At 37.5% G+C, this 24,788-nt stretch overlaps 1 protein-coding gene and 1 long non-coding RNA gene across 8 annotated transcripts in view; one reads left to right on the top strand and one right to left on the bottom strand.

The window, feature by feature from the left end:
- Ptr (patched domain-containing protein) overlaps positions 1–24,788 on the bottom strand; it is a 59,397-nt gene that overhangs the window by 8,485 nt on the left and 26,124 nt on the right. For 5 of the 6 annotated variants that reach the window (XM_069130235.1, XM_069130236.1, XM_069130234.1 and 2 more), the window contains 4 exons: positions 2,874–3,150; positions 2,325–2,535; positions 1,833–2,018; positions 1,309–1,652 (listed from right to left, as the gene is read on the bottom strand). In XM_069130235.1, the coding sequence (XP_068986336.1) occupies positions 1,309–1,652; positions 1,833–2,018; positions 2,325–2,535; positions 2,874–3,150 (1,018 nt within the window). Of the gene's footprint in view, positions 1–1,308; positions 1,653–1,832; positions 2,029–2,324; positions 2,536–2,873; positions 3,151–24,788 lie in introns of those variants that run through there. The other variant, XR_011175502.1, reaches the window with a different exon arrangement.
- On the top strand, positions 14,720–17,301 carry LOC138188140 (uncharacterized). Of its 2 annotated transcripts, none has more exons than XR_011175379.1 (5): positions 14,720–15,034; positions 15,176–15,273; positions 15,429–15,638; positions 16,266–16,433; positions 16,519–17,301. It is a non-coding gene; the product is annotated as an uncharacterized LOC138188140 (long non-coding RNA). The 2 variants fall into 2 exon arrangements; XR_011175380.1 differs by having other exon boundaries at positions 16,326–16,433.

Below are 24,788 nucleotides of genomic sequence, written 5' to 3' on the forward strand. Positions count from 1 at the left end.
TATGTATAAAAATATACTATAAGTGATCAAAAAGATCAGAAGTAATTGAAAGTATCCAAAAACATTAGAAGTATTTGAAAGTATCCAAAAGCATTAGAAGTATTCGAAAGTATCCAAAAGCATCAGAAGTATTTGAATGTATCCAAAAGCGTCAGAAGTATTCGAATGTGCCCAAAAGTATCGCAAATACTCGAAAGTATCCAAGGTATCCAAAAAGCTCAAAGTTCGTCTGCCATTTCCGAGATCGATACTAAGTCATCATGAAGAGTATGCGAGTCACATTGAGCTGTGGTTTCATTCGCACTTATTATTCTGAGAATTCGCACAACAATGAGTCGCTCATCAATCATTCACTCCGTATAACATTAGAATTGCAGTTCTTCCGACAATCTGGCAAATTCAAATTACGACGAACATGAGTCGGGACCTTTTTGATACGATTAAGAATTCTATAGGACTCGAGTTGAATCCTTGGCGTTCTAGGTGCTATCGTAATTTTCTCGGTATTACGCGAACCGCTATGACATAGAATCTATTTAACCTACATTAGACACCTCGTATCGCAAACGAAAGTGCACCGAACGCCAATAAAGAGCGAAACGTTATTCTTTTGTCAGAATTCTATATATTCATCTGTCGATGTATCTACATCCAAAGAATACTAATCAAGTACCATTCTATGATCTTGCTCCATCTTGGCAGAGGAAAGTTACGCGCTTCTTTCTTTAACGCTTCGTGTACTGAATTATCAGGACATTCGGCAAATAATGCAATATTTTTTAACAGTTGAGTCTAAAAGGAATAACATAGACCTTATTACGTTATCGGAAATTTGAATACATAATTTAACAAATAAATGGTAGAGAAATTTTTTATCATCGATCAATCGTTACGCAACTGATACATTTTTCTGTTTGTCCAATATACGAAAACAAACTGTCGTTAGACGAGAGCTATGTATGTAAATAAATTAATATAATATAGAATATAACAAATAGTAAATAAATATAAATAAAGCAACTGCGTAACTTATGGAACCACCTAATATTTCGTTCTTCTTACACTTTCACTCCGGAAATTCAATGTTCAGGTGTATCCTGAAGAAGCGAACTGTAACGTTCGCGGAGCGTTAACGCAAGAATGCCACTCATAATATAATCGTCTTCCTAAAAGTCAAGAGCATGACATCCATCGATCATCACGAGAGCTTCAAATCTAAAATAACTGTCTCCTATATTTTATCAAATTTATGATCTTATATTATGTGGCTACTTTGCCTTAGAGCGAGGCACATTCGCGTCCACTCACCGATCATGAGGAACGGTGCAGCCAGATTCAACCCGATGAAGTCGACACCCAGGTATATGCAGAGACCAAACGCCGCCACAGTGGCCATTGCCGCAGAGACATTTCCAAGAAGTCCCAACCAGGGCTTGCTGCGTACCCAATCGGTCATCATGCACGTCACCACAGAGAACAGTGCCATTAGGATAAACGTGCTCGAGAAATAAGGTACTATGGTCTTGGTGTTCTCTTCTAGCTCCAGTTCCAAGGTCCTAGAAGCGAACCTGGCGGTAGCGATGTGCTTGAACACGTTGTCCTCCTCCACTTGCCTCAGCGTCTCTAGAAACGCTTCTTCCCAGGCTGCTCCGCTATTTTCAAGATGCAAAGGATTTTAGATATACAGTGTGAGTCATAGGATTAGGGTATTTCGTATGCTCGCGATTTTGCCAATTTCTTACGTTCTCTCCTACAGTTTTAAAATGTTTGTAATATATTTAACAGTAGCAAGCGAGTACGTATGTAACGTGGAAGCTTGGACACGAACTTACATCGCATCCTGGCGAGCATTGTCAGCTGTGAGAAAGTAGGCCAGCTGCATGGAGGGTACAGACTCGATGATCAGGTCCTCGTTGATCACGCTACCTCCGAAATAGACTGGTAACAGGTGAATGTCCCAAGTGATGGGGTTCAATGTCACAGGGAACGTCAGGTTCAGCTCCCTCTTTTCCACATCCCTGCAAAGTGCTACCGACTACTTAGACCCTCAAACACACGGATCAGTCTTAAAAATATTCTTCTAAATATTGTTTTTCACGAAAGATGACAAAGTATGCAATTGTATCTTCCTGATTTAAAAAATATCTCAAACTTGTACAAAGTATGAACAATTGTTATTAGTGTAGATGATTTTCCGTTTCAATTTTACGTTCAACATTTTCTTAGAACATTGTAGATCTTTCTGGCACGTTAAAAACACATAAAAATCTGTTGCTTAATGAAATGAATAATTAACAATGCCACGATTCTAGCAATACACTTACTCTATGACGTGATGTAGGTCCAGAATGTCGTTGTTGAAGCAAGTGTCCAACCATTTGGCACAAATCTGACTATAAGTGAACTCCTCCCCTTCGTAGGTAGCTTTCGTGTTCCTGATCATCTTGTCCAGCTGCCTGAGTTCGTCGAACACTACTGTTCTCAGCAGATTATCGTTTCCATCCTTGGACGTGATGATCACGTGGCCGAATCGACCTATTTAAATCGACAAGTATTACACGAATAAGTTTGCGAGTAATTAAAATTCGTACGAATTGGCAGGGAGACTGACGAAAAAAGAATTTAAAAAGTAAAATGTGTAGAGAAATGTAGTTGATTAACAATGACTCGATGAAACGTGAAAGTTCTCAGACTATACAACAACAAACTATAGTCTGCACAGCAGGTTAATTCACGCAGTATGAAATTACACACAATACAAACAAGAAAAAAGAGAAGTTGATGCACTTTCTCCTTGAACTTCGCCGACGTATTTTATAAAAAGTAGCCGTGAATTGACCGGCGTCGGTATTTCCTTGTAAAATCTGACTCACCTGGCCTGGTAATGCGACCCAGGTTAAATTTGTGGCTGTAATTGACCTTAAAGTATTGCTCGACGATCGCCCTCTCCATTTTGCTTGGTCCATTTGTCGGAGAAAACAGATACTCTGGATCTATCTCGTAATGAATTCTCTGGTATCCGGTGAAGCAGATGCAGGCAACGAGAACCGGAACTATCACGAAGTAGCCGGGATGACGGCCGACCACCAGACCCAGTTTGTGAAATGCCCGGTTTAGGAAATCGTCCACGCATGTCAGATTGTTCCACATCTAGGCAAGGCATTGACAAAGCTACTTTATTTTATATTTATTTCATGTAAATATATTTACTTATATATTATATATTATATTCTATATTATATATATATTTATTTATATATTTATTTATTTTATATTATGCCTATATGCACTGTACTATGTAAGTATATTTTTTCTCATTGTACTTGTTTATTTGCATTTGTTCATTTCTATTTGTTTCTCATTGTTTCTTTTAATTTCATCATATAGCTTATATATGGAGTAGTCAATGCGTTTTTCTTGTCCCTTACAAGAAGATACCAATGAACTTTAACCAATTTATGAATTAATTTAATTAAATATCCAATTAATTTAAAAACTGCTACGAGTTATAACATATCATCTATTACAATTACTCCCACACTATTCCAACTGTATATACTCTGCACTGTGTATAAATATAAACTATCTACATACAGGGTGGCACATTTAAGTAAGGCCACCTAAACGTCTCTTTCATTCAGTTCAGTGATAATGGAAAAGATACCTTATAGGTAATTTAAATGGTATCGAAGAATTTCAGGAAAAACAAGCTTGCAAAGCACAAATATTCTTACAGGACGTTGGTCCCTTGATGCAGGACGTTCGAACTGCTTATAGAATATTTTTTACATCATCACGACACAAACAGATATTCAGGTGGACTTGCTTAAAAATGGCCCCACTTGTATGGTATATAACTAGAGCAGAGACCATTGGATAATTCTATTCACAATACAGAGAAACAATAAAGATGCCTGGAATTTACTTTGTAAATATAGTATTCTACCTTCGTGTTGTGGAAACCGTATAAAACGGCAGAAGTACCATCAGCAAAGAAATAACGTTCGTAACCTGTCCATTCTATTATAGTTGAACGCGTTGTACATACAATTGAAGATTGTCATAGCGGTTAACAGTAGTTCCGAAGGAACTGGTTCTCAGACGTGCATGGAGATAGCGATCGATCAACGTTGTTTGAAATTTATGACATAATTGCCATAACTGCAGAGCGGTGCTGTCAGAAAACCGGGAAAAACGATAGAAAGTGGAGCGAATTGTTTGTTGCGGCGCAACCAACGAATACGAATATTAACGACAGACTATTTCGCAATTTCGGGGCAAGAAATTAGGAAGAAATAAGTGGAAAAAAGAGCGTAAGGCAACGTTTAAAGGAATATTTCGAATGCCTAAGTACTATTACGATCTCCGATCAGCCATGGCGAAATTACAGGTTGCGAATGTAACTCCATTGAAACGGGTACTCGTTGTAATCGATGCTTTTTTACGTGAGAACATGATCTACGCTCGTGTAAGCGATTTCTGAAAGAAGCAGCAAGAAACGCTAAGAATACAGAGAAACGTGTGATTAAGAGTACTTTAGCACAGTTTGAGATCGATACAAAGTCGTCGTCTAATTTTTACTAATTTTTCTAATTAAGGAAGGTTAAAAGGGCAAAGGTATAATTAGTTTTTCTATTTAACAGGGACAGAGCAAATTTAACATCCAATGAGTTGTTGTATTTTATTTGATTTTCACGATCGGCTCTTCCTAGTTTTGGAAAGGTCTCTCGTCACAATATCGAGATATTGAAGATATTCAAACGTTGCTAGTCTCAATAGCAGCTGTACCTTTGGTGTCTTACAAAACTTTGTCAACTTGTAAGCTACATTCGAAAAAATAAATTATATCTTATAATAATTAATTTATATCTTATAAATTATCCTCGTTTTCAACTGTGTCATATTAAAATATTCATTTCTTTCTCTCTTCTTATTTTTCTCCATTTTTCCCTATTTTACTCTGCATTATTTACAATTTACTCCTTGGTATATTCTAACTTAACTTTACTGTCCTGAGCCTGTCGAGCGACCGGTTACAAAATTTAATTTAAAATCGTACGTTCATCGTTATCTCTTCTGTTCGTCTAACTTTATGGAAATTCTCATACTAACAACAACTGAGAAATTGATTAATCGGAAAATACGAGAATTTTCACAAAGTTAAATGGTCCAAAGAAATAACGATGAACGTACAGTTTCAAGTTAAATTTTGAAGCCGGTCATTTGACCGGACCTGGCAAGGTTAGTGTTAAGAAAATAAACCAGTCGAGCAAAGGATTAGGCTGATTGAAAAAGAGAAACAAAATGTTTGACAAGACGAATAAAAAATTACATAGACGATTGTTATTGTGCTCGTGACGCAATGGAAAAGCACACTTAGTGCAATAACGCAGACATCCGTCTCTGCTTAAGTAGCCAGTCGTGTCTCAAACTCGAGTTCAATTTTAGCGATGAAAATCGCACACATCCGTTCTTCTCTCTTTGGTCCAACCAAACTACCACCACCGCCGCACGAAATTCACATTCACTGCACATTATCGTCATCGTCGTCATCCTCCTTGTAACATAGCCGAAAAAGACAAAACAGGGATATATTAAAAATTCTAAATGAAAAGTGGGTTAAGCGAATTCGAGCAAAGCGTCATTGAAAAACAGGGCGTAAAAATGACGCACGAAACTTGACCTAGATCGGTACAATACGCGTTTAGCATAGCGAAATGATCGTCAGCTGTCGATTCTTCGGATTCGGAACGGGATTGCGGTAAGTCTGGTTCAAGATCGAAGAAACGGGCCGTCACTGTTTTCTGGGAAGCTCGTTGACTCGCAACTCGCCTTACGTCAGATTCTGCCCAGCGAAAAACACAAACACGGCTCCTGCCAGGGCGTTGACCTCCGCAGTCAGCTGGTCAAACTCTCCAATAAAAGTTTTTGCGATAATGGAAAGTCTATTGAAAAAATGTTCTGAGAAATCTCATCGAAACTTTTAATCGAATTCTAAAAGACGCTAAAATCGACCGAATCAACTGGAACTCCTTCAATGCGAACTCTGGAGCCACAGTGTATTAAGTCACGCTTATCAAAGTTCAGAGCAGAGACGTCGAACTTATCATTTTTACGTTATTATATTAAATCAAAGTGCAACTCAAAGTTTACCTAAACTTGGGAAATTTATTTACTTAAGAAATCTCTTTATCAAAGTAAGAATTCAGTTCGAAGCTAATGAGAGTTCAGCTCGCGTTTAACCAGTCAACTGTTGCCACCTCTTTGAAAAGAGGGCACCTGGAATGCGTGACAAGGAGTAAGCGATGACGAGTATACTCGACGAACACAGGGTACGCGTGGCTGTTATGATATAGAATTAAGTCGTAACGAAATGACTGTTTTATTTTATTACTCACAAGGCGCGTCATAATACAAAATATCGCAATTTCTTAACGACGAGTATACTCGTCAGAAACAGCTAAGTGGTTGACCGAAGCTTGGAAAATTTATTTATTCGCGAGGATCGGTTTATCGAGTTTCTTAAGTTCACAAACTACGAGTCTGACTGAACCTGATCCGAGTCAAATTTAATGGAAACTTGAAAAATTCATTTCTCCGACTTTCTTCTTGTTTCTACCGTACCTCGAAAAAGAAATGACGTAACACCACGAAGCTTGCTTTCCAAATAATGGCAAAGCTTCACCGACTGGTTTCTAGCCGTGTGAAAGTTGCGCAATCGTTGTTAATTAGTCTGATTAGAGCGCGATTACGTCGGCCAGGTTACGATTTCATTGGACAGCTGGAACAAAAGGTTGGCTCGATTGTTACGCGACTGTTATCCAATCGTTGCAGATCGAATAAGGAGCCGTGTTACCCAATGACCGGTCGACTGACTACTTTCTCCGTGACGAGAGGAGAAAGATGGCCATCCAGATCGTGAGATCTGCGTACACCACGCTTCGAAACCGCGTCATCGAATCACCGATGGAAAAACCAGCTGGAATCGAGTGCAAGTGGTTTTAGAAAGTCGTTCACGCTCGAATCCTACCGTGTCCGGAGCCAATGTCCTTCCGTTTCTACGGATAACCGCGTCCACGTAGCTTTCCAATCTTATCCGTGAAATCTGCCATCTTATTTCCATTCAAATCACGATTTCCGTAATTATGCGGTCTAGTGACACTTCCCCATTTTCACTCTTCCACTCAAATCTCCACGATGATGACAAATTTTCTTCAAAATTTACGCTTAATGTTCTCGCGTGATCTATCAAAAAGATTAGATTTGCCTCCAGGCTATTTATCGCAACTACTCCAAATTTTCTCAAATAACGTTTCTCCCAATCTTCTGTGGTTCAATGTGGCCGCTCCTGAGACCATCTTCTTCGTACGTAACTTTAGTACAATCTTCAGTTACGTGACACCCGTTGCGTCATAGGATTGCGTATTTTAGAGATTTCGAAAGAAGATATAGATGACGCCGAAAGCAACAACATACAACGTTAAGTAAAAGTATGTCTTCTTTGAAAAAAAATTAGAGTACGAAACGTTATAACGTTTATATAGATATAGATATAGATGAGATCCTGGGAAAGAGACCGAACCAACGTGCACAAGAGCCAGCGAGAAAGGGTAGGAGGAGGCACTAGACAGATGAGACAGATGAGATGTTAAGGAAGAATGCGCGGTATAGGGTTACGGTAGCCTGTATGGGGGCTGATGATCCAGAAAGAACGAGCTTCTTCCTGAAGAAACAATGACGAGGACATTGATCCAGAGAACGTAAGAGGAGACCCTGATCTAGAGCTACCGGTCTATCCAACTACTCCAGTGTTACATGATCTTTTAAACTACCGTAATGCTTCTTTAATCCTGCCACTTTTTATTCGTCTGCTAAGAAATACGAAAAACTAGACTGCGGTCTTTTATGCAAATTTATGTTTTTATCCACACGATTAAAGAATTAGTACTTGGAATTAACGTGTTTTTTTTTTAATTAGATGTGTTTTCTTTACTATTGAGCGTCATAACGAGAACTCTATTTTAGGTATTTTACACGTATTTATATTTTGTAGCTTTATACGTACGTATTGTATTTCATAGTTGTGTAGATTGTACGCATACTGTGCGTATTTTTGTATCTTTAAATTTCTCACAGATGCATGAAAATCCGTGATATAATGGACAATTGGATAATCCATTAGAAGCTACGAATAATACAATTGTGTGACTTTTCTTTGTTAGTCTTACACGAAGGCCGAAGAAGTCCGTCCAAATTTGGTTTAGATTAGCTCATATTAAAATTCAGGTCAGGTTCCCATAATAAAATTCTCCTCTGTAGATTCTTAGGTAATATTAGAAAGTCATTCCCATGAAAATTTCGTAGGGAATTCGTAGGACTGACCTGATCTAGGCTTAATCATAGAACCTTAATCAATTAACCTTGGTTCTTAACTATCCCTTCTCCTCCAAACGTGCACGCTATTAAAAATCCCACGTTTTTAACAGGTTTAATAACATGTTTTCCATTCTGGCCTTTTCCCCACGTGTGAAACAGTCCGATAAACTTGCACGGGATTGCCCAATTGACCAGAATGTGGATTGACCAACCAGTGTGGTAATATATTGAATAATAATCGTTGGTTTAAGTCACAATGTCGACAGCGATAAAATAGTTGAGCGTATCAAAGGATTCTCAAACTTTCAACGCGACAAATTGGCCAAAACAGTCTGTGGCCCGTAACGCAATTGAAGTAGATAACCTCCAAGGGAGATGATTTTTTACAACGAGGAAGCAGAAAACTGTGTGTCATAATCCTTCCGAAATTAAATTAATTAAATTAATAACCTTATCTTTATTGCTGCCATTCAGACCGTACTTCGCGTCGATAGTATCATAACTTAACTTTTCTCAACTTAAACTTGTATGTGCAAGATGTTTCATAATAAGTAGGCAATACATAAGGGTCGATAGTGTCATAACCTAACTTTTATCACCTTAACCTTCTATGTACAAGATGTTTCATAATAAGTAGGCAATACATAAGGGTCGATAGTGTCATAACCTAACTTTTATCAACTTAACCTTCTATGTACAAGGTGTTTCATAATAAGTAGGCAATACATAAGGGTCGATAGTGTCATAACCTAACCTTTATCAACTTAATCTTCTATGTACAAGATGTTTCATAATAAGTAGGCAATACATAAGGGTCGATAGTGTCATAACCTAACCTTTATCAACTTAATCTTCTATGTACAAGATGTTTCATAAGAAGTAGGCAATACATAAGGGTCGATAGTGTCATAACCTAACCTTTATCAACTTAATCTTCTATGTACAAGATGTTTCATAAGAAGTAGGCAATACATAAGGGTCGATAGAGTCATAACCTAACTTTTATCAACTTAACCTTCTATGTACAAGATGTCGCATAAGTAGGCAATACTTAGAACTGACAGTGTCATAACCTAACTTTTATCAACTTAACCTTGCACGTACAAGATGTTTCATAATAAATAGGCCAATACTGAAGGGCCGATTCAGCAATTGAAAACGATAAGATTTGTATGAAGCATGTATGCTGTTTGTATACAATGTAATTTTCTCTGTCGCCACTAACAATTAGGATAAATGATCGCACCGTAAAAGATGGAACCACCTATATATGCTTAAAATATATACCAAAAATAATTTCTTTTTAATCTTTCGATATACCAAAGCACAAATTATTGCATTATTGCCGGTCATTGCCGGGAAAAAAGCATCTCGAAAGAGTTAAATCGCATGGCGGTGTTTAAATGCGATTGTCCTGCATACTTTCACCAATTTTTTTGGCACTTTCGGTGAAACACTCGTTAGCTTCCGGTCGAAGTAATTACGGTCTACATGCATTTATATAATCTTAAGTTGCATGAAGAAGTATGAAGATAATAACGTGGTTTTTCCAGGACTAAGCGACCGACATTATCGAGTCTAAGCGAGTCAGTGGAATTTCGTGGTAATGAATGGTCGCTTGGAGAATGACTAGGATAATGGCAATGATCCCTCGTAACGCTATTTCATCTGAGACGCTAGTCACGCCAGGTTGTGATGGGAATGTCAAGTCGGTTTCGAATCACAGGCCTTGTGCTCGAAATTTACAGCGTGCCGCGTCCCTATGTAACCATCGTTGCCCTTTAGTGAAATTTTATACTGAAATATTATAGTGCGCGACGTATTTGAATCCAGAGCTTAAAAGTATCTCGACGAATATTTAAAGTCTGACGAGACAAACATAATTAAGAACAAATTTCATATATTAAACGATCGAAGGACGAAGGTCTAAACGTTAACGTATAATCGTTTAATCCGCAATTTGTTCCATTAATCGGTTTAATTTTAAATTGGTTAGAAAACAAATTCACAATATCGAAATCGCGAATAGAAATTTCAAGAATTTGATCAATACTTTTGTCCACTTCTATTCTTTACCATTTCTTCCTCCATCTAGATCCTCCAATTTTATGAAATTCGGAAACGTCACGGTATTTTACAATACCAGCGTTCTGCTACATCTTTTGTAACGAGATAAAACAACAACTTACTTTAGCTACGATTTTTTAAAAATAATGTTGCGTGAAACGTTATTACGCTGCTCGCCAGGGGAAGTGCATTTAAAACTTACTAAATAAATTTGTACGTATGCTCCAAGCGTTTAATCTTGCTAAAATTCGGGAAATAAACTCTGCGCCATCCCTGAACTTGCCTAATGTACACAGACGAAGATTTAATAGCATTAAAATTCAGAGAATAATACAGATACCACTACCGTGTGATTTTATTTCTGACCTACACCGATCTAAGCGCATCTAATTATGATTCTGTTTGAACTTGCTAACTATGCAGAGTCCTATGCACAATCTAACCGAATTACGTACAATCTTAACTTAATTTATTAAACCAACTACTACTTGGATGCTTCTAAAGTGAATCAGATTAAATTTTGAATCGCGCAACTTCGAAACATGACCTGTGCGAACAGATTGTGTAACGGCGAACCAACACGTGAATCGACAGGGAGTTGGCTTTATTCGTGGTTTGTTAAATTGTAAAAGGACACGAGGATTGCCTGGGACAACGATTAGCCTGTTCGAGGATCAATGTCTCATCATCGCGTCAACCGCAAGAGACGGAATAAGAAAATTACGATGGAATCGTGACACTGCGACATGGCCAAGCGACCTGTGCCAATTTCTCTTTCCAAAATTAAAAACTCTCGATTCGCTGGATTTATTCCAATAGTGGAGTAGCAATTCCAGTTTAGAAAAGAAGTCGTCATTAAAAGATTGCAAAATGATATTATGTTCGAAGTTGGTATATTTTTTGTCCACATTTTCTACAGACTGGATGATCTCAGAACTCTTAGTTTAGCCAATTCAATCTATTAACAAGTGGCTTGAATATTCTATTGTGAAAATAAAAGAGAAGAAATAAAAATATAATGTCCATTAACTATAATTCTGAATTTGTTACCAAGACTTCTTGTGTAATAAGTGATCAAAAAATAATATTCCTAGACTGATAAATTGCAAGTCGTAAATTACATAACTTCTCTTTCGTAATTTTATAATTTCTTCTCAGATATAATAATTAAGTAACTTGTTAATTTTTTAATCTATTTGGGGAATTCCCTTCGCGTTTTACACAGATTATTGCCATTGTATAAGCGTATTTATTAATACTGTAGTAGCATCTAACTTGGGGCTCGTAAACTTTCATTAGTAATATTGGTGTAATTATGCAACAGGCGAAAGTACAAAAACTTCAAGACGGAAAATACGTAACATAACTGTACAACAGATTTTTACATACCGATTTATGGAGAGTGCAAGAATGCACGGAATGTACATAGTATGCAAAAATATAGAAAATACCCAAAGTACAGTATCTATACAAAATATCCCAAATGTACTACATACACAAAATATCCAAAGCATGGTATCTATACAAAATATCCAAACTATAGTACCAATACAAAATATCCAAAGTATAGTACCTATGCAAAATATCCAAACTATAGTCCTATGCAAAATATCCAAACTATAGTCCTATGCAAAATATCCAAACTATAGTCCTATGTAAAATATCCAAACTATAGTCCTATGCAAAATATCCAAACTATAGTACCGGTATAAAATATCAAAATTATAGTAGCAGTACAAAATATCCAAAGTATAGTACATATACTAAATATCCAAAGTATAGTATCAGTACAACATATCCAAAATATTGTACCTATATAAAATACCCAAAGTATAGTCCTATGCAAAATATCCAAAGTATAGTACCATGCAAAATATCCAAAGTATAGTACCATGCAAAATATCCAAAGTATGGTACCTATGAACAACATCCAAAGTATGGTACCTATGAACAGTATCCAAAGTATGGTACCTATGAACAATATCCAAAGTATGGTACCTATGCAAAATATGGGAAGTATAGTACCTATTATAATATTCAATGAATGAAATTTTCTACTTGGATTCGATTTGTTTAATTAACTTTATAAAAGTTTGCATAAAAATCCGCAGTCTAATGAAACGAAAGTGTATCGAAACTGAGACACTTCAGCGACCACTTCAAATTGCTTCTTCTAAGCTTAATTTTCATTTGTATTTAATATATATATAAGGCTAATAAGCCGTGTTAACAAAAATCTGAATTTGCGCAAACGTCCGCAATCTAGGAAAAACGTACTACGCGTTATCAGTCTAAAGATGACGAGATAGAATCAGGCGAATCAAAGTTGCACGTGGCCGAGAACGAAAGTAACGCTTATAAATAATAAAATGGAAAATGGTAAGCCACGGTATGCTTTCACGTCGACACGGTGGTTGCCCGCTGGAAGAGCCGCTTAGCACGATGCCTCTCGGTTTTCATGGCTGGATTCGACGAGTACGCGGCTCCATTTTCACGCGAGGGGAACAAAAAAATGATGGAAAAATGAATAAACGACGCGTGGTCGATGTACACTATCGTTCAAAAGCATTCGAACAATTTGCTTATTTTTCCCAAGACTTTAATTATCGAGAACGATTTGGTCCTTTCTAATTATCATAATTACCTATAACAGTATACTATAACCCGGTTAAATCAATTTGCAAAAGTCAATATGTAACAATAAAATTGACGTTCGTAATTGTCATACCGTATAGAACTATTTTGTTACCTGACTACCTGTTTCTCTCCAGATTCTTTAATTTTTCAATTATAAGACAGATTAAGACGAGTATTCTAAACAGACAGACAAACTCTTCATGTTACTACAACCAGCAATATTAATTAGCAAACGTATGTATCGCGCTTCCAAATTATTGCAAACATATAAAATACACTTTAACTAAAGATCTTCGATCTAAGTTTCGCTTCTGATCTTATCTCAGCGAACCATAAACAGTTTTATATATTGTTGAAAACAATAGTCGATATTGATTAGTATAAATAAAAAGCAATAATATAAAAAATGAACGAATATTGTTTCTACAGACACAACCAAGTTAAAGTGTATCTGTCAGTGTTCAGATCTTAGAACGATTGGAATATGTGTCACAAGTCACATTCTAGAACTTTCTATAGATTTGATCAAGTGTTAGCTATTTATTGAAAACACATATGTAACTTAAGCGATGCAAATATATTCCATGTTTCAGTAAAACATTTGAGCCCGGCTATGATAAGAATTTAAGGAACTGATAGTGAACAGCCTTCTATAATAACGTTGAAAATACAGTACAAAATATCGATGCTTCCATTGAATTGCAAATACTTATACACTATCGTGTACACTATACAACAATACACAATACATACAATACCTACACAATAGTGAACACACAAAAAGGCAATAAACATTGTTTCTATGGCAAGAAGAAAAGAACGAACGATAGAGAAATATTCTTCTATCGTAATGTTGAAAACGATAGAAAATGTAAATGTCTCGATTGAATTACACCAAGTGTACAAACATTCATGCACGGTATCGTACAACCAGAAGAATCCATAAAAAGATAATGAGCGTTGCTTCTGTTGCAAGAAGTGAAGAAGTAATTGTAGAGAAACATTCTTCTATCGTAATGTTGAAAACACGATAAAATATCAACGTTCCGATTGGAGTACACTGAGTGTACGAATACTTATGCACGGCACTGTATACCCTGATAGGAATGACGATGAGAAACATTTTTCTATAATTTAAAATTGGATATACAACAAAAGTATGAATGCTTCGATTGGATTGCAGCAAGTATCCAGATACTTATGAATAGTAGTGCGTATCTTGTATCTTGTGTGCATCGTGTAGAATACATCTTGGTATACACTATCGCACTTAAGTATCTGAATACTTGGTGCAATCCTGTCGAATCCATAAGAAAGTAATAAGAAATAAAGTATAGAAAGAAATAAAGAATTAACGACAAAGAAAGATTCTTCTACAATATAATATCGGGTACGTGATAAAAATATCAGTGTTTCGATTAGAGTGCACTAAGTAAATACAAATATTTATGCACGATTAGTGTACATCCTGATGAAACGATAAAAACGTGAGAAGCGTTGCCTTTATCAGTTCATCGTTCATTTGTACAGTCTAATCAAATTCACAAACTGTTACTACAATTCGAAAAAGATACTTATGAGAGGTAGTGTACGCTGGAGGAAAACAAGAGAAAAACCACAAGAGAGAAAAGTAGTAGAAGTACTCGAATGTCGACGAGCATTGCGAAAAAACAACCAGTGGAAAGCAGGATTTTTGCCGCGTTCCCTTGCGAAATCCATGTCTCAACGTCGTCGTTATCGTTCGTACCCTGTCCCTTGACCTGCCGCAAACTATCTTCCATCATTCGTCGTCCGCATTCCCTCGTTGTTTCTTAAATCTCAACTATCTATATTCGTATCCATATTGGGTGCTACGTGCGTAATTTCCTAGGCGCCTGTTGCAAGTTTCAGCACCTATGAAGCCAGTTTCCATAGGTTTCAGAAATTATTCGCAGTCCAACGTTGGCGGACTAACGTAAGTAAAAGTTGCAATTACTTAACCGTTTGATTAAGAATGCAGCTACCTTTCAATGATTCTTAATGTATGTACAACCGATTGGTCCGTACATGATAACAGAGGCTGATTCTCAATATCTGACGAAGCATTTATCCTCAGTTACTGCAACGAGTAACTTGGATGACAAGTGCAATTAGGCTCCTGGAGTTTCACGAGCAGCCACCAGCACCGCTATGAATAACTTGTCAATTAATCGCGTAAGTACAGTATTAACTTTCAAGTGGATAATGGAGAATGGAGTTCTGAGAATAATGTACGCCGTGCTTTCCGCCATCATAAATACATACAAGTAAAAGCGAGGTATATTTCAGATATTAGTAGCGCATTGACGTAAATTTTCCATCGATTGTAGGATTATTGACAAGTAGTGGCGAGAGCGGAGAACAAGCCTCATAAGGACAAGTTTCACAAGTTGACGTTTACGTCACGCTATACCGATCCTTCTACGAAGATGGACGTAAACTCGCTTGTTAATTGACCGCGAAAGCATTAAAACGTGATTTCAGGTCAATTTCGTGCGCGTATACTGTATACGCACGGACGAACGTTACGTGAAACGAAAGTAAGTGCGATGAGCATTACCCAATCGTCCGTAGTCGCGATTTCGTCGATCGACCAATGACGAAAGAGCGCACACGCGTGTTCGCGTAGCCCGGCTCTTTCAAAACGACTATGAGCAATATTGTCAACTCGATCGCTGACCTTAGGCCTTAAGTGGTCAAGTTTTCATTCCAGCTGGATGTTAATGTCGTTCATTCGCCTTGCACGTTATTTGAAAGTTGTTTGACACTTCTAACAAGTGTTCGCAAGCTTCGGTATCTTTCGGAAACCTTCAAAATTTTTTCGAGGCTTTCAGAATTTTGTCGAGGCCTTCAGAATTTTGTCGAGGCCTTCAGAATTTTGTCGAGGCCTTCAGAATTTTGTCGAGGCCTTCAGAATTTTGTCGAGGCCTTCAGAATTTTGTCGAGGCCTTCAGAATTTTTTGGAGGCCTTGAAAATTTTTTGGAGTCCTCCAGAATTTTTTGGAGGCTTTCAAAATATTTCGGAGGCCTTCAGAATGTTTTAGAGACATTGGAAGGCTAGTAGAAATTTTTCAAAGGAGCTTTCAAAGGCCATTATAAGCTTTTAAATCTTTTGGATACTTTCACAGTCCTTCGGAGGTTTCCAGAACTTCTTCAAAAATTTTCAGAGTCCTCGGGAGCTTCCAAACTCCTTCAGAAATTTTCAGAATTTTTCCAACGATTTCCAGATGCCTCGGTAGCTTTCAGGGTCCTTCACAGGTTTTCAGAGGCCTTCAAAAGTTTGACGATCCTTCCGAAACCTTCGCAGAAACTTGTACTATCTTTCCTGAGTTTCGGTGAGTTTCCAAAAATGGTATCGAATATTTTTCTACAGACCTCAAATGGCATCCAGTAATTAATTAATCTTCTGGCGACTTTCAGAAACCTAGGGATCTTCCTTGGTGACTTCCTAGGTATGTTCGTAGGTACCTTCAGAGGGAATTCCAGAAAAAGCTTTTGAACAAATTTCACATGCTCTTGGAAACGTTCAAAGGCCTTCACAGATATGTAGGCAGCTTTCAAAGACCTTCAGCGGCTTTCGGACAGCATGTGCACGCGCGGATCGTTTGGAAATCTGCCACACGCGTGATCCCGTGCTCATCGCAAGCCAGGAATGCAAAGTAACGCTTCACGGACGCTCCGCGCTGGTTTCCAACTAATTACTGCGAGAAGAAGCTTGGTTTTCGCACTTGTTGCTCCTTTCTCTCTCTCTCTTTCTCTCTCTTTCTCTATTATTCCAACAATAACACAATAAAGAGATGATTAGGTAAAAGATGTACGACCATCATCGTCATTGATTGGCTTATCGAATCAGAATTTCGTTACTGCGTTGCTTCGTGACCGGAGAAAGTTCGTTTGAATGAATCCTGCAAGAAACCGATAAGGAAACGACAGATCGCAGTTTCACGGGGCACCAGCTTTGCGTAACGGAATAATTATCGTTGCTTCGGTCGCTTGAAACGAAACTGTGCAAAAAAACTGTGTCCTATTCGCAGGAGTCTCAACTGCAACTGTTAAACGAAACAATTGCATTTTGTCTTAACAACGCTGTTTTTCTTTTTCAATATCTCTCCGCTTCGTACCCTGCTTTTATATTTCTACTTTTTAAGTAACGAGAAGAGAAATTCATTGTAACGTATTTTGTAAATAAAAGTAGAGATTAGCCATGAATCAGTATTATTGGTTTACAGATGGCTGTAATAATTTATGTTTGATTATTAAATTTAGGGTATTTTATTTCACTTTGTATTTTATATTCTCCGTGGTAAATAGTGTTGTTGTATTAAGTAGAAATTATGTAATGTTGTAACGTTGATAAAATTGACGGACGAAATTCAAAGCCGAGAGAGAAGAATTAAATAAAATAAATAAATGGAATTAATTAAATAAAATAAAATAAATATATTCTCCGTGATAAAGGTTGGCTATAAAATTAAATTACGTTCAAAATTCGAAAATTAAGTAATCCAACTGCAGATTGTTATGGTCTCGATGATACCAGTTGTAATGGCACAATCATACCAATTGACACGTTCACGTACGCTCGAGATTATCCGTGCTAACGTCTTCAATGTGACACGTAAGTTAAAAATCCCGAGATTATGAGAAAGTATTTCATAATAATTGATATTTCGCAATACAAACGAAGATACTGTATAAAAATGTTTTGTTAACGTACAGCACAAGTAGAAAATAAACAAGTTGGATGCGCAGCGAACGTGTTAAAAGTTTCAAACGATGCTTCCAAAGCCCTGAAATATTTCACGCGATCGAAAAAGTAGATCTACCTAATTTCAGACCACGTTTTCACGAGAACCATCTAACCATAGGCCTCGATAACATATATCACGTGCCGAAAGAGAAATCCTATTTCAGCCTATTTCCACCTTTCCTCTTTCCTCTGTGGGTCGCATTTACAATTCCTAGAAACGAAAATGATTCAAAGACATCGATTTCTCGCGATGTTGCAACTGATGCTCAGTGTAGGGGGGGAGAGACCGGTCTGAAAAGGATGGAAAGTTCTTGTGGAGCAAGTATCGGGAAACGATGTTGCATCCGTTACGAATTTCATTTTTGTTTTCGATGTAAACCAGCTGAGTGACGAGATATTCCTGAAGAATTTAAAAGTTCATCGACCGATGAATGAGAATATCAGTGAAACTGAAAGCCACGTACATTCGCTTTAAAAGTACTTCACAGCCTCTTCAAGACTCTGCGAGTTTTTGGAAGAGGGAAGAGACGTTAGGATACGTTCCAAAAGGCTTTAGAAGATTACAGAAAGTCGGTAAAAGTGTTTGCGAGTTCCTCGAAGATCCTAAGAGCCCCAGAAAAATTCTATGATCTCTGAAAGATTCTGAAAGTCTTTGACACTTTCTGAAACGTCTTTGACGTTCTATACAAGTTTAAGGAAAATTCTAAAGGTTTCTGGAAGATTCTAAGAGTCTCAGAGAATTTCTGAAAACTCTTGAGAGGCTTTTGGAAGTCTCCAAAGACTTTTGGAATCCTCCAGAAATCTCTGGAGGATTCTGAAAATCTCCGAAAACGTCTGAAAGTTTCTGAAGACTTCCGAAAACCTTCGACAAATTCAGAAAATTTCACCAAAGAGTTGGAAACAATTCTACGAATCTCTAAAAGTCCTGGGAAGCTTTGGCAGTCCAAAAACTGCAAAATCTACTCGAAATCACCGCTCGACTCAATAAGATCGATAGGTAAACGCGATATAACTTCGATCGTAGCACATTTTAGAAACTAACGCGGGTAATTCGTTAGGCACTTTCTTCGTTAGAAGTGAAAATCGGAAATTTTAATTGCCCCTAACGATCCTGTTACACTATCTGCATCTGTACTGAACAGCACAAATAACGTTTTTCCCCTCCTTTCAGGTTCATGAACGCTCCGATCGACGGTCGAAAACGTACACCAAACTATCTCGATCGAGTGAAACAATTACAATTTTCCAGAGACGTTGCTCCGAGAACGATATTACAATTGTAGACGCATACAGATCAGCCAAAATGCAGAAGAGAAGTGGCTGAGATTATGGCTTTCGTTTTAATTAAACATGAGAAACCGCTTGATCCAACTTACCTACTTCGCAGCCAGCGATTATTATCGTTTCTAATCGCGCACTTTGTCTGATAAAACGGTTTCCCTGTATTCATCTACAGCGCTCAGCAAAGTATTTCAAACTTCCCAAAGAAAAACTTTCATATTTACATATCGTGTATTATATAAAACATTATGTAAAACATTTTGAAATTTCATTAGTATTGCGAGGAGACACGAGTGACATGATTATGTCGATAGAATTTGAAACTAATCTGAAAATGTATATGGATGTCGCAAGGTATCTGCTGCGAGCATATTATTAATAAAAGAAAATTAATACGGAGCATGAGTAACTAGTTGTCTTGTAGTCATTTTTTACAGAACAAATTTGACAGAACCTTCTTCATTATTATATTATTATAGTATCAAATACGCTTCCACCGAATACCGAAGCTTATTTAACATACAATGTATACTTGAATGGGTAATTCGACTATTTAACACTAGAATTACCACACCGATCAAACTGACTGGTTTTACAATTTAATTTTATTTTTAAATTCCTACTTCATGTTATATTTTTTCCACAATGATGTAATGACCTTCGCAACGATAACTAAAAGAATAATATAATGACTTCTATTTTGTCTTTTATGTATTCAAACTAAAAATAATTTTGTATTCAGGCTACTTATACCGATAGCAGGCAAAATGACTGGTATTTGTCAAAGTGTAAAAGAGTCCTGCAATCTGTTTATCGAACCCCAATTAACCAGTTTTCTCGTTTTCTACAACTTGCCACGCGTTTTTCAAATTTTTACCGCGTATCATTCGATACGACGATATCAGTTATCAGGAAAATTCCGGATCGATCGCTGGATCGTTAGATGCTAACGCTAGAAATACCACAGCAGTGAAAATGACTGGTTCTACGATTTTATAAATGCGTCAAACCTCTTTCAGGGATCCCAGATGGATTAATAATAACAAAAATGTACTACGTAACGTGTTATTCCTTCTGTAAGAAAGTAATAAATCAATAAATATACAAATATTCTATCATTACGAATTTTTTAAATACCAGTCATTTTCACTGGTTTTGGTAGAAATAGCTTCGTGTTAACTATCGGTAGTTTTAGCGTTAAATACCTGTGTGCTTCATTATTTCCGTAATTGATAAACATAGAACCTTATAGTAAATATTGTGTCATCTATATATATATTTTTTCAGATTGGTTTTCAACTTCAATCGGAACCATGATGACTGTAGATGTTTATGTATTTATGGAACATTACAAGGTGGAAGAATGAACAGAATGTGCATGATACGAGTTCTGTTTTTCTGTTCCTCTGGTTGCCTTTACAAAGATCATGAATTTGCATAAATATCACGATCGAGTCTGTCGATCCTTGTTAATAAAATTTCAACATATTTCCCTTATCACATAATGTATTCGTAAAAGGTGTGCACAAGTTTTCGAGTACCTTGGCGTAGCCTAAGTCATTCAAAAGCGTAAAAACGTTATCCAACGTGTACAGGAAATTGAAGAAACGCGTGCTTCTTCAATTAGAGAGACACTCGAGCACAAAACCAACTATGTAGTTACACGAATGGATCGTCCTGTACAATGAAATTTCTGGTAGGAAGATAGCGGTTATTACGGTAATACGAGACAAGGAAAGTATTCCAAACTATCAAGAGCTACACGCACGGTTCTCATTATGCCATTTACATTCTTCACACACTCAATCGCTATCTGTAGAACGTGACGATAGACACGAACGCGAAACACCGTCATTTTTTTAACACTTCTCAGGAAAATGTACGTAAAATTAATCATGAAAAAAATATCATTTTTGTGGAATTTAGTTTGAAAAATTCCTTGCGGGGCGCGTAGTTTAAAATCGAGCAATGACGAGTATACACGTCGAACGTAATCAATAATACGTTCAATAATAACGTCAATAATTTTTAATCGAACATGGTGGTATGGAAATATATTTTTGCAATTTTGTTTAAAGAACCTAAATGAAATATCTCTTAATTACAACGTTTAAACAGGTCGTTGCTATTACTCAACTTTGCCAATTGGAGGCATTTGACGATTAAGGTATAATTATTGCAATACATGGCCAACGTCTAATCGTCTACAAAACTGATAATAGTCAGTCCGCCAGGCCTTGAAATTTTAGTTACAGGCAACAATTCACCTGTGAGCATACGTTTGATGGATGACCAGGGAAGAAGAGCCATTAATCAGGCGAAACTGTTAGCGGACAAGCGTTTCCCTGCTCGATTATCAACGACAGTCACGTTGCTCGATTCGCCGTGACGTCAAAGCAGCATGGAACTGCGATCTATAGCCGATTGCGATCGCGAAACGAGGTGTTCTCAAGCGAATGACATTAGTCGACTAACGACTACCACGGTTATTCCACTTTGCCTAAAAAAAATCGCCAATAAATGTTTCATCGATCGATCCGCTTTTTACTAATTAGAAAAGTAGAAGAAACGTTGACTTTTAAGAACGAAGAGGGAATATTATTCAGAGAAACGAGACCTCTATCCCTTCAGATAGAAAATTATTCCAACTGTAGGTTATTGGATAAATTATCATTTCGATCACAAAAGGAATTCCTGAAAACCTAATATTAATTGTAAGTTCATCTAAGACCTAGTACCAACTTTAGGTCAGACCCAAGGGCCTAATTCTAAGTAAGGCAATTCATCGTTAGACCTGATACTAAGTCACATTACTCACGCACGTACAGACTCTATAGCTGTAAGCCTAAATAACACCAAATATTAGATTTAATTCAGATAATAGACTAATACCGTGTCCATGCCAGACTTTATTTGGAGTTCCCCTCAGACTATACCCAACCCTAATTATCAGTCAATTTAAACCTATAACAGAACTTCATTCAGATTCCATACGGAGTTTAGCTGAGATCCGACACTCGTTTTAATCGCAATTTTACAGCAACGCTGGAGTTACGCGGTTCGTTTTCCAGATGTGATCCAACGCCAAGTGAAATTCACAGGCGCAGTCCAGTCGCGGCTGTCGATCGGCTAAATCCTGTGACACGGAACTAATGCGAATGAGACGTAATCCTAAACGTAACTCTGACCCACATCGTATCGATAAGGAAAGATATACGACTGGCGATCAAATCGGATCATAAAGCATAGATCGACCTCGAGAACAGGCTGGATATACGTGTGCACTGATCACAGGCTGCAAAATTATGCAGTCGCGTGCCCTTTTTTTATACGTTATCCGGTAAAGCGTTGCAAAATCCATGGGTCAATCGTGGAAAAATGAGGACAAGGCCGTGTGCGTGAATTCTACGCTCGTTAAAACGGACAATTGTGCTTCTTCGCCTCTATTAGCGACAGATTATTCCAAAGGTAATTTTCTACTGATCTTACGACCCATTGTCTGTCTTTGTCGCGTTTCTATGCTCACGATAAATCATGTTTACACGAGTCTTACAGGCTCGAAAGATCGAGACAAATAACCGATAAAGCGGTTGAACGAAGCTTGTACAATAAGAGAGATAATCGTCCATTGTGAAAGGATAGATGTTAATTGGATCTAATTAGACACAACTTCCCTGTGCAAGTGTTTAGAGGCGGCCTACCAGGTTGATCGTTGCCACTGGTCTTTCTCTACCAGTTCCTCTTTCACGTTCACCAGACACTCGGTTTAGAGCAAATATAATGTATAGCGTGTACTTAAACATGGAACGTGCAACAGTGTGCGAAGCTGGCGTGTGCACACGCTTGTAAAGCTTGTAAAACTCGTACAAGCTACAGTGCCTTTTATACGGCACTCTAACAGACGTTTATAGCTGCAAGATATACAAAATCGGGATTAATTCGCAAAGCGTAAGATCGTTCGTTGTTTATCGTAACAGAACACCGGAGATTGTTCCTTCGTCCGTCGTATCCTCTAATTTCTTTTCGTAATTAATTCGATGCTTAGTTGATGATAATTCATCGTTTTACACAATTAATCATAATTAATTGCCTCGACGATTTACAATGATATAGTCCCAGAATTTCCTATTCACTGACTGCCACATATTTTCTCCAATCTTCCTAATTTCTTTTCTCAATTAATCACTCCAGCATGCACAGAGTATTTCGTTTACCTGGAAACTGGTACAATACCTCGCGAGTAATATTACAGTACAATTAAGTATAATTAGAGTATAATTAATCATTATTAAGGATCAAAATTAGAAAAAGAAACGTTTTGTCGTTGAAAAACAGAGAAAATGAAAGCTGTTTCTTTCGACGTCATGCAGGACATCGTATTGTGCAAATTATTTTTTTCTGCAGTAGAGTGGCAAGATTTCAAGGTCAACTTTATTCCTTTCAAAATGCGTTCACATATTTTTTAATACAACGATCCATCTCGATATTTCCTATAAAAAAGTATTAACCTACTTACACCGAGAAACTATTACTTTGCCAGATACTTCAACTTTAATTCGTCGTATGAAAGTCGAGGAATTCATACGTTAGAAGGAAACACCCGGTATAATAAATTTCAGAGACCCAAGTGTCTTTTCCAACGAGGATTATAGTCGCAACGAACAAGCACTCAGGAAAGTGTCATCATCGTCGTATTTATGTCTCTATTCCCTATAAAATGCCATGCAGACACGTGTTACATAATTCCGATACGAAGGAAGTGCCGCGTGTACGGTTTGAGTCGCGTGCTCGGGTCGCTATACATATAGATCGCTATCACGCGGATAAACAAGGCGAAAATCGGCTTGGCCCCGAAGCGCAGCGAGTTTCCGTGTTTCCAGGTGCAAAATTGCATGGAAAGCACTGGAGCAGACTAAAATTCATCGACGTTTTCCTCAAAATCCCACTTTCTTGGTTGTTCACGGCTCTCGGAGCATGCGTTAACCGGATATCCGGGTTGATCGCTATTACACAAGTGACATAATCCGATTATGCAAACTGGACGCGCGCGTGCAACGTTCATGGAATTTTGTTTAATCGATTTAGGTTTGTCGAATGTTAGGACCAGTGGATGCCGTGTATATTGACTCATTAATCAGTTAACTGTTTTTGACGAGTATACTCGTCACGAAGAAATGGCAATATTTTCTGTTACGACGAGTATACTCGTCACGAAGGAATGGCAATATTTTCTGTTACGACGAGTATACTCGTCGTGCGTAGAAAGGAGCTACAATTTGCTGTTTAAGCTGCGATTTTAGTAAGAACTAAGGTATATTCGTAAATCTTAAGATGTTTTCAATATTCGCAGGCCAAGACGAAATAAAACGAACAAATAAAAAGATTTTTATTATTATGAAAAAACTGTATATCGTGTGAACAATGCGACGCATTTTAGGTACACGCTTTTCTAAGAGGTCGCCACAGCTAACTGGTTAATTAAGGAGCAAACTAAAGTAGCGTCGACGCATCTCACTTCTAACTCGCGTTTTAGACGATCTATCGGGTTGTAACATACGCGAAAACTTCTCGTAGATGAGACACTGTACCAGCGACAAATATCAAATTTTCTAGAAGAGAAGGAAAGCTTCTCTGGCTTAGAATTGTCTTCGAAATCTGA

Source organism: Bombus flavifrons, chromosome 16, assembly GCF_040668555.2.
Source record: "Bombus flavifrons isolate JBK064 chromosome 16, iyBomFlav1_principal, whole genome shotgun sequence".
NCBI lineage: Eukaryota > Metazoa > Arthropoda > Insecta > Hymenoptera > Apidae > Bombus > Bombus flavifrons.